Below are 14,716 nucleotides of genomic sequence, written 5' to 3' on the forward strand. Positions count from 1 at the left end.
AGGACTCCAAGATGGTGAGGAATAAGATTCTTTGATCTGATGAGACCAAGATAGAACTTTTTGGCCTTAATTCTAAGCGGTATGTGTGGAGAAAACCAGGCACTACTTATCACTTGTCCCAGGGACAGGACGACTGGTTGCAATCGAGGGAAAGATGAATGCGGCCAAGTACAGGGATATCCTGGATGAAAACCTTCTCCAGAGTGCTCAGGACCTCATACTGGGCCGAAGGTTTACCTTTCAACAAGACAATGACCTTAGGCACACAGCTAAAATAACAAAGGAGTAGCTTCACAACAACTCTGTGACTGTTCTTGAATGGCCCAGCCAGAGCCCAATTGAGCATCTCTGTAGAGACCTAAAAATGGCTGTCCACCAACGTTTACCATCCAACCTGACAGAACTGGAGAGGATCTGCAAGGAGGAATGGCAGAGGATCCCCAAATCCAGGTGTGAAAAACTTGTTGCATCTTTCCCAAAAAGACTCATGGCTGTATTAGATCAAAAGGGTGCTTCTACGAAATACTGAGCAAAGGGTCTGAATACTTAGGACCATGTGATATTTCAGTTTTTCTTTTTTAATAAATCTGCAAAAATGTCAACAATTCTGTGTTTTTCTGTCAATATGGGGTGCTGTGTGTACATTAATGAGGAAAAAAATGAACTTAAATGATTTTAGCACATGGCTGCAATATAACAAAGAGTGAAAAATTTAAGGGGGTCTGTATACTTTCTGTCCCCACTGTATATGTGTGTGTTTGTGTATATATATATATATATATATATATATATATATATATATATATACACAAACATATATATATATATATATATATATATATATATATATATATATATATTTATCGGAGTAAAACACACACTTTTTTCTTCCCCCTGAAAATCCAGTGCAAATAATGTGTGCGTGTTATACGCCGATATTTGGTCCACAATATATAGTCCACAATCAGCTTCCAGTCAGTTTCTCCTGTTCCCCAGTCTACAATCAGTTCCATTTCCTCCTTTCACAATGGTCGTACATGATTGGCTGCAACTCTTCTCTTCCCCATGCTGCTTAGTCATCCCCTGACCCTGATCAGCTCCCACTCTGCATCCCTAACCCCCTGACCTCCTGAACACAATCATCACTGTCTCTTCCTCCTCTCTTCTAATTCACACGATCGGACATTCTAAAAAAACAAAACCGTGGATTTTTTTCCGACGGATGTTGGCTCAAACTTGTCTTGCATACACACAGTTGCACAAATGTTGTCGGAAATTCCAAACGTCAAGAATGCGATGACATACAAGACGTATGGCGAGCCGAGAGAAATGAAGTTCAGTAACCAATGTGTCTCTTCGGCTTGATTCCAAGCATGCATGGAAATTTGTGCGTCTGAATTGAGTACACACGCTCAGAATTTCCGCCAAATTTTGTTGTCGGAAAATTTGAGAACCAACTCTCAAACATTTGGTGTCGGAAATTCCGACAGCAAATGTCCGATGCAGCCTACACACGGTCGGAATTTCTGACAACAAGCTCAGATCGAACATTTGTTGTCGGAAATTCCGACTGTGTGTACGCGGCATTAGTCTTACCTGTCCAACATCAGTTCCTGCAATAAGCCCTCTGCCAATGGTACACAAGTACCTACTGCCCTTCTCTCTCCCTGACCCTGAGCAATAGTCAGCACCCATTATGCCTCATTTTTCCCAAGCCCACAATCAGTTACACCCTGTCTCTTTTCTCGCAAGGCCTTGAGCAGCTCACACTGAGATTCCTCTCTCATTCTGCCTCGTCTATGATCAGCCACTGTTCTGCCCCCTCTACTAATGTTCCATGGTCAACTACCCTTCTTTTCCCTTCTTCATCCTCTCAGCACCATCAGTACATGGTCAACTAGTGATATCACCCCATACACCACCCACAACTCTCTCTCCTCTAACACCACTTCTTTATGATCCGCTTTAACTCTCTTTCCCCACAATCGCCTGTTACTGCTTGCCTCCTTATGTGATCCATCTGCTTCTAATGCTCCTCCCAGGACTGTGGGTAACAGGTACACGGAGGTACACCTGAGCAAACCTGAGGTCTAAAAAACATTCAGCTCTACTAATATTTCATAACAGGTTCATTTTTATTATAGAAAAAGAGGAATGTTAATGAATTACAAGATCCTCTAACTAAAATTTACAAATGACATACAATAACTCAACGTTTTTGTATCTGACAATGGCTTCTGAAGTTCTTTTTGTATCCTACAGATTAAATATTTTCCAATATATTAATTCAAGACATAGCTGAAAATAGGTAGCTAGCCCATGTTGTTCTTTCCTTCTGAAAAGCCTCTTTCCACTCTGCATGTAAAAATCTAATACATTAAACAGCACAAAGAAAGAACAGAATAATGCCAATGAGAACAAGGAGCAAAAGCAAGAGGACAAAAAAGATGCAAAAGAGGATGATAAAAAAGAAAATGAGTAAGTATTGGAATCATTCCTAGATTAGAATTTATATAAATGACAATTTCTGTTTTGGAAATTGCATTTACTTGAAAAAGTTTGTCTGATAAAAGGTTGATCTACGAAACATCAGGGGCTGTTTACTTACAAAGCAAATGTTATTAGATAAGGCTAACCTCTGTTAACTTTGAATACCCAATCATATGTGAAGGAAACTTAAAAATACTGTAAAAACAGTAAAGCGGTAGTAAACCACAAAAAAAAAAAAAATAAAAAAATATCCCCTGAAAAATAATAGCATAATGTGTTAGTAAGCATTGCATACTAGCACAATGTGAAAGACTTAACTTAGAACGAAGCCCTCCAGTGGCGCGCTGTCAGCGCTGACAGGGCTTACACCTTTGCTCGGTCTTCCTTCCAGGTTCGTGGGTTTTGGCAGTTTGAACGACCGAGCCACGTTGACATCACTCCTGCGCATGCGCGTGGGAGTCATGGCTGCAGCATGGCTCTCTCAATGGATGGCACACTACTGGCTGCTACTATAGTAAATATCTCCTAAACGGTGCAAGTTTAGGAGATATTTACTGTACCTACAGGTAAGCCTTATTATAGTCTTACCTGTAGGTACAAGTAAACAAGGGGGGTTACTACCACTTTAACCTTATTTGCTAATAGCTGGCAATACATTAGTAAAATTTTGGTAAGAAATTATTGTTTTCAAAATATTCGTTTCATTTTTTGTAGTTAGTGGAGTTAAATCAGCAATCGTTTTTGATTGTATTATTGAGAAAACTCGGAGGAGCAGGTTGAAAAATTGTTCTTGACTGAATGTAATTATACCTGTGAAAGAGTTTACTATGTCTAGAATTCTATCCAAGTAGCAGATCTGCATGAAACTTTAAGGGCTTTTGAATTAAATTAGTTGACTCAATGATGGCAAGATGGAACATTCTAATGAACATTTTTGCTGAATTTCTGTAGGTACTTTCAAACAAATTTCTCCTGGTGTATGGTCAGCTTAAAGCGGAGGTCCGCCTGAAAAAAAAATTAAAAGTCAGCAGCTACAAATACTGCAGCTGCTGACTTTTAAAATAAGGACACTTACCTGTCCAGGGAGCCCGCGATGTCCTCACCTGAAGCTGACCCATCCCTCAGCTCGGGGTGGAGGCTCTGGCATCTTAAGTAAGGGAATCAGAAAGTGAAGCCTTGCGGCCTCACAGCCTGGTCCCCTACTGCCCATGCGCGCTTCGCGTTCTGAGTGGTCCCTGCTGTCTTCTGGGACCTGTGTGTCTCCCAGAAGACAGCGGGGGTGACATAGGAGGGGCCAGAAATGGCATAGATTGCTACGGATACTGCGGCGTTCTTTCGCCGAGAGTGGAAGTAAATATCTGTATTAGACAGGTATCTGCTCCCCCCTGAACGGTGCCAAATGTGACACTGGAGGGGGGGATGAATCCGAACAGTGGAAGTTCCATTTTTGGGTGGAAGCTTGCTTTAAGCTCAGTTAGCATTCACTTTGAATATTTATTTTACTAAGTAATGAGCCTCTACTCCCTGAGTAAATAAACCCCATTGTTCCCCCGCTGAATAATAGTTAAGCCTGGATAGGAAAACATAATGGGAGCAGAGGAATTCTTATGAAAAAAAAACATGTATACAGAAATATTAATCAAAATAATAAAATGGAACTCCAAACATATTCTTTTAGCTTTTGATGGAGTCAGAAAAGGTTTGATCAACCACCTGGTCTTTATCTCTTACTAGTGGGGAGGTTCTTCTCATGCCCATGAGTGATAGCTATCAATTGTAAGCTTAATGTGAACCTGTGGTTTGGCCATGCAAGACCAAGCAATAGGTTTCTTATAACTCTGACCTGCCAGCTACACGTATTTACTTCCTATTTGCTTCTTATTCATTGCCTTTGATTGCCAAGAGCCAGAAGAAAAAGCCCAGTTTAAGGTACAGTCATGTGAAACTATATACTGTACACCACATGAAAATAGTTGACTTTTTTTTTAACATATTTATGCAAGCAAACAGGCGTTCCAATTTTACTTGAACCATGCCTACAGAGAAGGGAAATATAACTGAATGAGCAAACAAGATGTTCTTTTTAATCATTTAATCAACAAATATATCAATAAATGTAATGGTGCACTATGAAAAAAACACAGCCTTGGCATCAAAAGCATGCAATACCCACTGTAGCAGAAAGTACATCTTGTAGGCATTTTGTATAACAAATAACAACCCACTAATCTCTGACATTGAGCTAGCTCCTAAATTGGGTTTGGGTAAGGGAATCCTGTTGCTGATCTCTCAGAGTATAAAGTGCCTTGAAAAAGTATTCATACACCTTGAACTTTTCCAAATTTTGTCATGTTACAACCAAAAACGTAAATGTATGTTATTGGGATTTTATGTGATAGACCAACACTGAGTGGCACATAATTGTGAAGGAAAATGATAAAAGGTTTTCAAATTTTTTTACGTATAAATATCTGAAAAGTGTGGCATGCATTTGTATTCAGCCCCCCTGAGTCAATACTTTAAACCACCTTCCGCTGCAATTACAGCTGCAAGTCTTTTTGGATATGTCTCTACCAGACATCTAGAGAGTGACATTTTTGCCCATTCTTCTTCACAAAATAGCTCAAGCTCTGTCAGATTGGATGGAGAGCATCTGTGAACTGCAATTTTCAAGTTTTACCACAGATTCTCAATTGGATTTAGGTCTGGACATTGACTGGGCCATTCTAACACAATAATATGCTTTGATCAAAACCATTCCATTGTAGCTCTGGCTGTATGTTTAGGGTCATTGTCCTGCTGGAAGATGAACCTCCGCCCCCATTCTCAAGTCTTTTGCAGACTCTAACAAGTTTTCTTCTAATGCCGCGTACACACGAGCGGACTTTCCGGCATACTTGGTCCGGCGGACCAGAGTCCGCCAAACAATCCGATCGTGTGTAGGCTCCGGCGGACTTTTTTTCCCCAAAAGTCCGCCATACCTAGATTTGAAACATGTTTCAAATCTTAGTCCGCCGGACTCGCCGGATTCCGTTCCTAATGGAAAGTCCGTTCGTCTGTATGCTGGTCCGACGGACAGGGTATTGCATCTCGCGCTCGCTGCAATAGAAAAAACAAATTTTCCTATTGCAGCAAGCGCGGGGCATCCCAGGCCCTTAGGTCTGGTATGGATTTTAAGGAGAACCCCCTACGCCGAAAAAACGGCATAGGGTCCCCCCTAAAATCCATACCAGACCCCGATCCGAGCACGTAGCCCGGCCGGTCAGGAAAGGGGGTGGGGACGAGCGAGCGCCCCCCCACCTCCTGAACCGTACCAGGCTGCATGCCCTCAACATGGGGGGGTGGGTGCTTTGGGGGAGGGGGCCCTGTGGGGCCCCCCCTCCCCCAAAGCACCTTGTCCCCATGTTGATGAGGACAAGGGCCTCTTCCCGACAACCCTGGCCGTTGGCTGTCGGGGTCTGCGGGCGGGGGGCTTATCGGAATCCGGGAGCCCCCTATAATAAGAGGGTCCCCAGATCCCGGCCCCCCACCCTATGTGAATGAGTATGGGGTACATGGTACCCCTACCCATTTACCTAGGGAAAAAGTGTCAATAATAAAACACACTACACAGGTTTTTAAAATAATTTATTAGACATCTCCGGGGGGTCTTCCTCCAGCTTCGGGGGTCTTCTTCCAGCTTTGGGGCTCCCTCCGGTTCCTCTTCTCCCGGCGTCCGGTTGGTTCTTCTCCGCTCTCTCTGGCCTCTTCTCCCGGTGTTCCAGTTCTCCTGCCAGCTCCTCCTCTGTCTTCATGCCGCTCTTTTGCCAGCGGAGGCCCGGACTTCTGGCTTCTTGTCTTCTTGGCTTCTTCCCACTTCTCTTCTCCAGATGTTGACACGACGGTCTCTCCGGCTGGACTGCTCTCTGAGCGCTCCGCTCTGACTTATATAGGCGGAGACCCCCCTTATGCCGTCACAGTCCCTGGGCATGCTGGGACTGTGACGTTTTAGGGGGCATGGTCTCCAGGTGATGTTGACCACGCCCCCTAAAACGTCACAGTCCCAGCATGCCCAGGGACTGTGATGGCATAAGAAGGCGGGGTCTCCGCCTATATAAGTCACATCGGGGTCTGGTATGGATTTTAGGGGGGACCCCATGCCGTTTTTTAGGTGTAGGGGGTTCCCTTTATAATCCATACCAGACTTAAGGGCCTGGTATTCCCCCCCCCTGGTATGCCCCGCGACGGGGCTCGCAAGGTGTCAAACTTGTCGATAAAAGCAGCGAGATTCACTTCCTTTTCTAGTCCCATCGTACCCGAGTCACGTTCAAAATGAACGGACTTGGTCGTGTGTAGGCAAGTCCTTCTGTTCAATTAGTCCGCTGGAAAGTCCGGCGGAAAGACCGTCGGACCAAGTCTGCTAGAAAGTCCGCTCGTGTGTACGAGGCATAAGATTGCCCATTATTTGGCTCCATCCATCTTCTCATCAACTCTGACCAGCTTCCCTGTCCCTGCTGAAGAAAAGCATCCCCACAACATGTTGCTGCCACCACCATGTTTCATGGCGGGGATGGTGTGTTCAGGGTGATGTGCAGTGTTAGTTTTCTGCCACACATAGCATTTTGCTTTTAGGCCAAAAAGTTCAATTTTGATCTCATCTGACCAGAACACCTTCTTCCACATGTTTGCTGTGTCCCCCACATGGTTTCTCGCAAACTACAAATTAGTTTTTATATGGCTTTCTTTCAACAATTGCTTTCTTCTTGCCACTCTTCCATAAAGATCAGATTTATGGAGTGCATGACTAATAGTTGTCCTGTGGACAGATTCTCCCACCTGAGCTGTGTGTCAGCCTTTCCTTCTCTGAGCACACAGCTGTCGGTTAGTTGCCAGCTCCTATCTCTCCACAGTGACTCACCTGTTGATGATATCCTACTCGTCATTCCTGCTGACTTAAGCTGTCCAGCCCAGATCTTCTCTGCCTTCGCCTGGTCAACATCACAGAGACTCTCTCCTGCATGCCTATTAAAGATTTGCTTGGCTGACATGCCTTCTGCTTCCAGATCCTGCTTGCTGTTCCACTACGCTGATCTCTGGCTTCCTGACTTCCTGGCTTGTCTGACTATCCGTTCCGGTTACCGAACTTTGGTTATGTTTTGACTATGTTTGTTCTATTTACTCTTATTATTATTAAACAAGTGTGATTTACCTGTACTTCTGTCTCAGAACATATAGTTAATCCACTTGTTGGTAATATTTTTTCCAGATTGGATGACCAGGATCATCGCATGGATCAGTTTGCCATAGCGTTACAGACGCTCCTGAGTCGCACAGCTCACCTGGAATCTCCCACTGTGGCTGCGCCGGTACAACCTGTGTTGCAGGCCGTCCCCGCTGCTGCTCCAGTCTCTGTGCAGGCACCTGCCTCGAGTATTACCTCTGTAAGAGGTATATCTGGTTTTCGCTCCACTTCCCCAGCAATTTGGGGGCGATCCAGTTCAATGCAGAGGGTTTCTCAACCAGGTTGAGATAAACTTTGAGATGCTGCCCTAGGCGTTTCCAACGGACAGAAGCAAAGGAGGTTTCGTGATTCTATGGGAGACGCAAAAACCTGTGGTCCTGGTTTACCCAGAGTTTGTGGCTTCCTTTAAAGGGGTATTTGATGTTCCAGCACGCTCCACTTCTGCTGCCAAAAGCCTCATGTCCATCAAACAGGGTACGAGAACTGTTGCCGATTACACCATTGACTTCCGTACTCTGGCAGCAGAGGTTGTGTGGAACAATGAGGCCCTCGTGGCTGCTTTTTCTCATGGTCTTTCGGATAACATCGACGATGAGATAGCAGCCCGAGATATACCCACTGAGCTGGAGAGGTTGATCTTGTTTGCCATTCTTATTGACTCCAGACCCCTAGAGAGACCTTCCTTTAAGGAGTGCTTGCGGAAGCCTCCTGTACCTTTGGCTCCAAGCTTTGCAGTCCCACCCTTGCCTCCCTCATCTCCCATGCCTCCTGGTACCGAGTCAATCAGTGAAGGTAAACCCATGCACTTGGGCTTCACACGTCTCTCTGCGGATGAGAGAGCCCTTAGGAGGAGGGAGAGATTGTCCCTTTATTGTAGCCAGGCAGGTCACGCTTTGAATTCTTGTCCTACCCGTCCAAGGAACACCCAAACCTTGAAGTCCTGTCACGGACAGACCTTAGGTGGCATTGTTTCGTCCCCAGTTATCCAGAAGGATAAGCCCCTGGTTCCGGTTAGAAAAGGTAAAAGAATCAAAGAATCCACCAACCTGGATAATTTACTAAGTTAAACTCCCACTGTTTCATCCATAGGATGGGATACCTGCCCTATTTAAGCAAAGAACTATATGTAGATTGTAGCTAGATGGGACAAGAGTTGTCCCAGGAATGCAAAGTAAGGGAAGGGTCAACCACAGCTTGAGATGTAATTAAATAAATAGACTATATTGATGAAAAAGATGCACACCCAATGATAGGGAAATATGTAAGGCAACACTGTGTTCTATACAGAACTGTACCTCTCACTATACCCAATCAAAGTAACTTTTTCCAGATAAAGGTAGTGCATGTAACTACCGAGTGAATTATCTTCTTGGTATAAAAACCTCAAATTTGCCTTATTGCTCAAGTATCCTGACGCCATACAATGGTATAGGCATAGTTTTCTCCACAGCGGGGAATAAGTTGATACAAAAAAGACAACCTGTTTTCTTAAACGTAGACGCAAATAGCCACACCAACCCCCTTTGAAATGCCCGTCATATAGGACAAATGATCCTGCAAGTTCAAAAACTCAGATTGCTGCAGTCCCCTTTGATTATGCATGCATATAACATGAATTGGCGCATAACCGATCCAGTATATCAGCAAAAGATCTCCGTTTCTGAGCGTGACTGAACAATAATTAGGATCAACAGCATGCTTACAGAGTCATCAATGCTTCACAAGTCAATTAGACCTCCACAATCCACAAGAGGAACAGGTGAATATGGACAAAAGGGGTTTGAATAAAGCTGCTTATCAGGGCTCTCATTGCTCGTATTGATCACCACCCCAGCCGAAGTGAGTTTCTGTCTCTATGGTCTCTTCACATGGAGGCCATTTGGAATGAACTGTGATAGCTCAAGATTTGCATGCTGGTAATGGCCGCCGGTTGTTCGAGTCTCAGGTGTATATTCCAGAGATGTTTCCTGGGGATATTCAGTCACATGACTAATCAGGTATCCACGTGACGTCTAGACCGCAGCTCTGAGTTAGGTATTGCGGGGGTGGGCTATTTCATGCGCCACTCTTTAGATGTTGATGATTGTAACGGAAAAACCCTTACATTTCTGGATACAGGGACGTATTTGAGCTCGGTGTCGATGCATTTAGTGCATGTCAGGACATTAGACGCAAGCTAGATTCATCCTTATATAGGGAACAATGTCCAATCAGCTTAGCTTACGTCATATTGAATACTCTTTGTCATCTTGTGGTAACAAAGCTAACTACAGATCTTAAAAGATAGGTGCTTGAATACTTCAAGACAATACATGAAACAAGCAATATATAATTTAATCCTTAATTCTACTAGTTTTCTGTCTATATATAAGTACATCCTTCTTTACTCTTCATATGGAAATAGCCAAATCTACACCAGCCACAATTATTTTTTCAGAAAAAAAAGGAGTAAAAATATGAGGAAATAGGAAAGGGGAGGGTAAAAAATGGAAAAAATGGGGAGGGGGGTGGTAAAAAAAAAAAACAGGAGGGTGAAAAATGGGGAGGGGGATGGTAAAAAAAAAGGGGGAGGGTAAAAATGGGAAAATTGAGGAGGGGGTTGGTAATAATGGGGAATGGGGGTGGTAAAAAAAAAAAAACAAACGGGAGGGTAAAAATGGGGAGGGGGATGGTAAAAAAAAAAGGGGAGGGTAAAAATTGGGAAAATTGGGGAGGGGGATGGTAAATTAAAAAAGAAATTATTTTAATTTGATATTTTTCCCCTTTCTTTTTTCTCCCTTCTTCTCTTAACAATATTAATGGGGAGGGGGGGGGGGCTAAGGCTCAAGAATGATCTTCAAGCTCAATTCATTATTTAAACCCTTCGGCTGGAGAGTCTTGAGCCTGAATATCCAGAATTTCTCTTTTCTTAAAATTATTGTATCAAAATCTCCTCTACGATCTGTAAGGGAGAGGGAGAAGAAACCCTTTACCCTTAAACCTGTAGTTTTCCCTTGATGATAATTCAAAAAGTGTTGGGCAACTGGGGTCTCCTCCCTCTGTTTTATACTTTGTAGATGTTCCCCAAACCTAATACGTAGCTGTCGCTTTGTCTTTCCCACTTCCGGTTACCCTTTCTTGGGCTGAGTCGTCCGCCGAGATACAGGCTCTAATCGACTCTGAGGCTGCAGGCCTGATGTTGCCTTTGTATCGAAGCACTAGATTCACCTGCAGCTGCGTGCCACTCCACTTGCCATTGAGGCTCTTGATGGGAGACCTCTACAGCCTGCCCATGCGACTCATGAGACTGCTCCGTTGTCCATTGCCGTAGGGGCTCTTCACCATGAGATAATCCAATTCCAAGTTATTACCTCATCTAAATTTACGCTGGCTATTCGTTATCCTTGGTTACAGAAGCACAACCCCTCTTTCGATTGGCTTCATGCTGAGATTCTCTCCTGGTCGCCACAATGCTGTAAAACATGCTTTCAGAAGGTGGCTAAAGTCCTGTGCACCTCTTCACTCTCCTCCCTGCTGGAGGAGTACCACGATTTTAGCGATGTCTTTGACAAAGGTCAAGTTGGTAGTTTGCCTCCACACCGGTCATATGATTGCGCAATTGACCTTCAACCTGGTGTCATACCCCCTCGTGGCTGGGTTTACCCTTTTTCGGTCTCGGAGGATAAGGGCATGGAGGAGTATGTTGCAGATGCACTTTCTCGAGGTTTCATCTGCAAATCCTCTTCTCTTGCTGGTGCTGGTTTCTTCTTTGTGAAGAAGAGGAGTGGTGAACTGAGACCTTGTATTGATTATAGGAGTCTCAATCATTTCACGATTAACAATGCTTATCCAATTCCGTTGATAACGAAGTTATTTGACCGCCTGAAGGGAGCAACGGTTTTCACGTAGCTTGATTTGAGAGGGGCATACAATCTCTTGAGGATTAAGGAGGACAACGAATGGACGTTTAATACCAGAACAGGCCATTATGAGTACCTCATAATGCCATTTGGCCTTTGTAACGCTTCAGCAGTTTTCCAGGAATTTATTAACGATGTCCTCCGAGATTTGTTGCAGTTATGTGTGGTGGTTTATCTCGCCGATATCCTTATATTTTCCAAGTCCCTAGAGAGCCACCACACATATGTCTGTCGTGTGCTTCAGAAACTAAGAGAGAACAATCTCTATTGTAATTTGGAGAAGTGCGAGTTCCATCGTGAACAGGTTAAATTCCTGGGTTATTTCATTTCCACTGATGGTTTTTTCGATGGACCCAGAGAAACTTTCAGCAGTCCTACAGTGGCCCCCGACCTGTGGGGTTACGTATTCTGCAATGTTTTCTTTTTTCTTTTTACTTTCTTACCTTGGGCAGAGTTTGCTGACAATAGTGCCTGGAATTCTGCTTTCTCGATTGTCCCCGTTTATGGCGAACTATGGTTTCCAACCTTCCATGTTGCCTGACTCATTGGTTCCGCAGAGCATTCCTGCGTTAGAGGAGCATCTCCGTGGTCTTCGTTCCACTTGGACACAAGTCCAGGAGGCTTTGCAACATGCCAATGATAGGTACAGATTCTGGCTATCATCTCGCAACTTCCAACTCCATGTTCCCTCTCTGAAATTGGCACCACGGTTTATTGGGCCTTTCCGTATTCTTCGCAGGATTAACCCAGTGGCTTACACTTTAGACCTTCCTTCTAATATGCGTATCTGAAATGTATTTCATGTCTCATTAAAACCTTTGGTCTGCAACTGCTTTACCACCTTGGTGCCACATCCTCACCCTGTACAGGTTGAGAACCATGAGGAGTATGAAGTACAGTCCATTGTTGACTTCCGTAAGTTCCGTGGGCGCATACAGTACCTGGTACATTGGAGAGGGTACGGTCCAGAGGAAAACTCTTGGGTCTCATCCTCAGATGTACATGCCCCGTCCTCCTCCATGATTCCCATAGACATTTTTCCCTCAAGCCTGGTGGTCCTCCGAGGGGGAGGGGTCATTGAGGAGGGGGTACTGTCAGGGCTGGGCTCAGCCCTTCCTTCTTTGAGTGCTCAGCTGTCGGTTAGTTGCCAGCTCCTATCTCTCATTTTCCTTCCATCTAACAATTATGTGCCACTTTGTGTTGGTCTATCACATAAAATCCCTATAAAATACATTTATGTTTTTTCATGTAACATGAAAAATGTGGAAAATTTCAAGGGGTATGAATACTTTTTCAAGACACAGTATCTGTGCAGTTGTGAAAAGTTAGAACACCTGCATTCCACCTTATATGTGCTCTGCTGTGTACTTTTCACGGGCCACATGCACAGTTCCTTGGAACATGCTGGTATTGAACGTGCACTGCCATACTCACATGTGGTATGGCAGTTTCCCGTGAGTCTCTAGGGATGATTTGTAGGGTGGCTCCTTGGTCCTCACTCAATACCTTTATAAATCATTATTGTGTCAAGCTTGTTTCTCTTACGACAGTTGACTTCAGTCAGAGAATGATTTCTTTTGCTACTTTCATTGATAAAAATCCTCCCTGTGTGGTCTATTTTTTTTCTCATGTCTATGCTGACATGAAGTCGCCAGGAAAACACAAAGATTGATTTTAAACTTACTGTAATTTTCCTTTCTTGACAAGCTCCATGGCAGCATAATGTTTCACCCCATCAGAGTAGGCTAGTTATGCAACACTGTGGCTGCAGAGGAGTACAGATTTATAGGTAACAAGTATTATGGGGGTAGAGAGGGAGGAGGCTACCCATGAGTTTGCTGCCATGTAGCTCATCTGGAAAGGAAAGGAAAATTATGGTAAGTATGAAATCAAATTTTTGGTTCTTTGCCACTATTTGAATCAAGATCTAATCCCTCTTCAAATACGTTGAAAAAGGCATCAATTTCCATGGGGTATACTGACTTTTTCACAATGACTGTATATCAAAAATGGTTGAACCCTTTGTTGCACTGGTGCTATTTTAAAACTGGCGTAAAATAACTCACTACTGTTTTATCTGACAGTGGCTTCTCAAGTTCCTTTGGTAAGCTACAAGTTAAAGCTGAACTCTAGCTAAAAAAAATAAACTATTAGCCCAGCAATAGTAAAAAATAAAAATCAGATTCTGCTGCAATGCTAAACTTTAGTCCAGAGATGTCCCCCCCATAGTAATTCCTTCCTGAAATTAGATGTCACCAGTCTTCCAGACTAAATGATGGCCAGTGTCATTCAATCTACTCCCTTTTGAGCCAAGGCTATCAAGACAGCTTGGGCTCAAAGTATTACTACACTGGATGGCACTCACATATCATTATGTGTATTTTATTTAATAGAAAATGAATGAATAAAATCTGTATGGAATATCATAATGTACACAAGACCTTATGGAAAATGGTTACAAGACATATGTAGCTAAACAGAAGTAGCTAGCTTAGGTTCTTATTTCCTTTTCAAAAACCTCTTTCCATTTTGCATGCAAAAATCAAATGCAATAAACAGCACAAAGAAAGAACAGAATAATGCCAACGAGAAAAAAGATCAAAAACAAGAGGACAAAAAAGATGCAAAAAAGGACGATAAAAAAGAAGAAGAGTAAGTATTTTGCAGTTACTCTTAGTTTAGAACTGATGTGAATGACAATTTCTCTTTCAGAGTTTGCATATACTTGGAAATATTTGTTTAACAAATTAGGCTTGATTTTCTAAAGAATGCTACTTGGTGATGTTCCTGTGATATGCTTATACATATTGGTACCAGGAAACTGTGCTTCAAGCGGTAGTAAAATCCGTTTTGTGTAATAAAGGCTTACCCGTAGGTAAAAAAAAAAATATCTCCTAAATATTCACCCTGGATGCAGCCGGTGGCATCACTGGCACATGCACTCTGAAGGTCCGTTATACCGTGCTGGACCTTCAGAGCTTTGTGCCGAGGCTGAGGCCTCCCGTGCACCTGTACGGGAGTGAAGTCATCGCGGCTCTGGTCAGTCATACAAACGATAGGCTGTGGGAAGATGGAAGCCCTCTAAGCGGTGAAAGTGCGCCGCTGG

The 14,716-nt window shown here is 43.5% G+C and overlaps 1 protein-coding gene across 4 annotated transcripts in view; it reads left to right on the top strand.

Annotated features, from left to right (window-relative positions):
- CNGA3 (cyclic nucleotide gated channel subunit alpha 3) overlaps window positions 1–14,716 on the top strand; it is a 107,987-nt gene that overhangs the window by 79,752 nt on the left and 13,519 nt on the right. For 2 of the 4 annotated variants that reach the window (XM_073614649.1, XM_073614650.1), the window contains 2 exons: window positions 2,386–2,478; window positions 14,170–14,262. The exons of 1 other annotated variant lie outside the window; for it this stretch is intronic. In XM_073614649.1, the coding sequence (XP_073470750.1) occupies window positions 2,386–2,478; window positions 14,170–14,262 (186 nt within the window). The remainder of the gene's footprint in view (window positions 1–2,385; window positions 2,479–14,169; window positions 14,263–14,716) is intronic. One more of the 4 variants, XM_073614651.1, reaches the window with a different exon arrangement.

This window comes from Aquarana catesbeiana, linkage group LG02 (genome assembly GCF_042186555.1).
Source record: "Aquarana catesbeiana isolate 2022-GZ linkage group LG02, ASM4218655v1, whole genome shotgun sequence".
Classification (NCBI taxonomy): domain Eukaryota; kingdom Metazoa; phylum Chordata; class Amphibia; order Anura; family Ranidae; genus Aquarana; species Aquarana catesbeiana.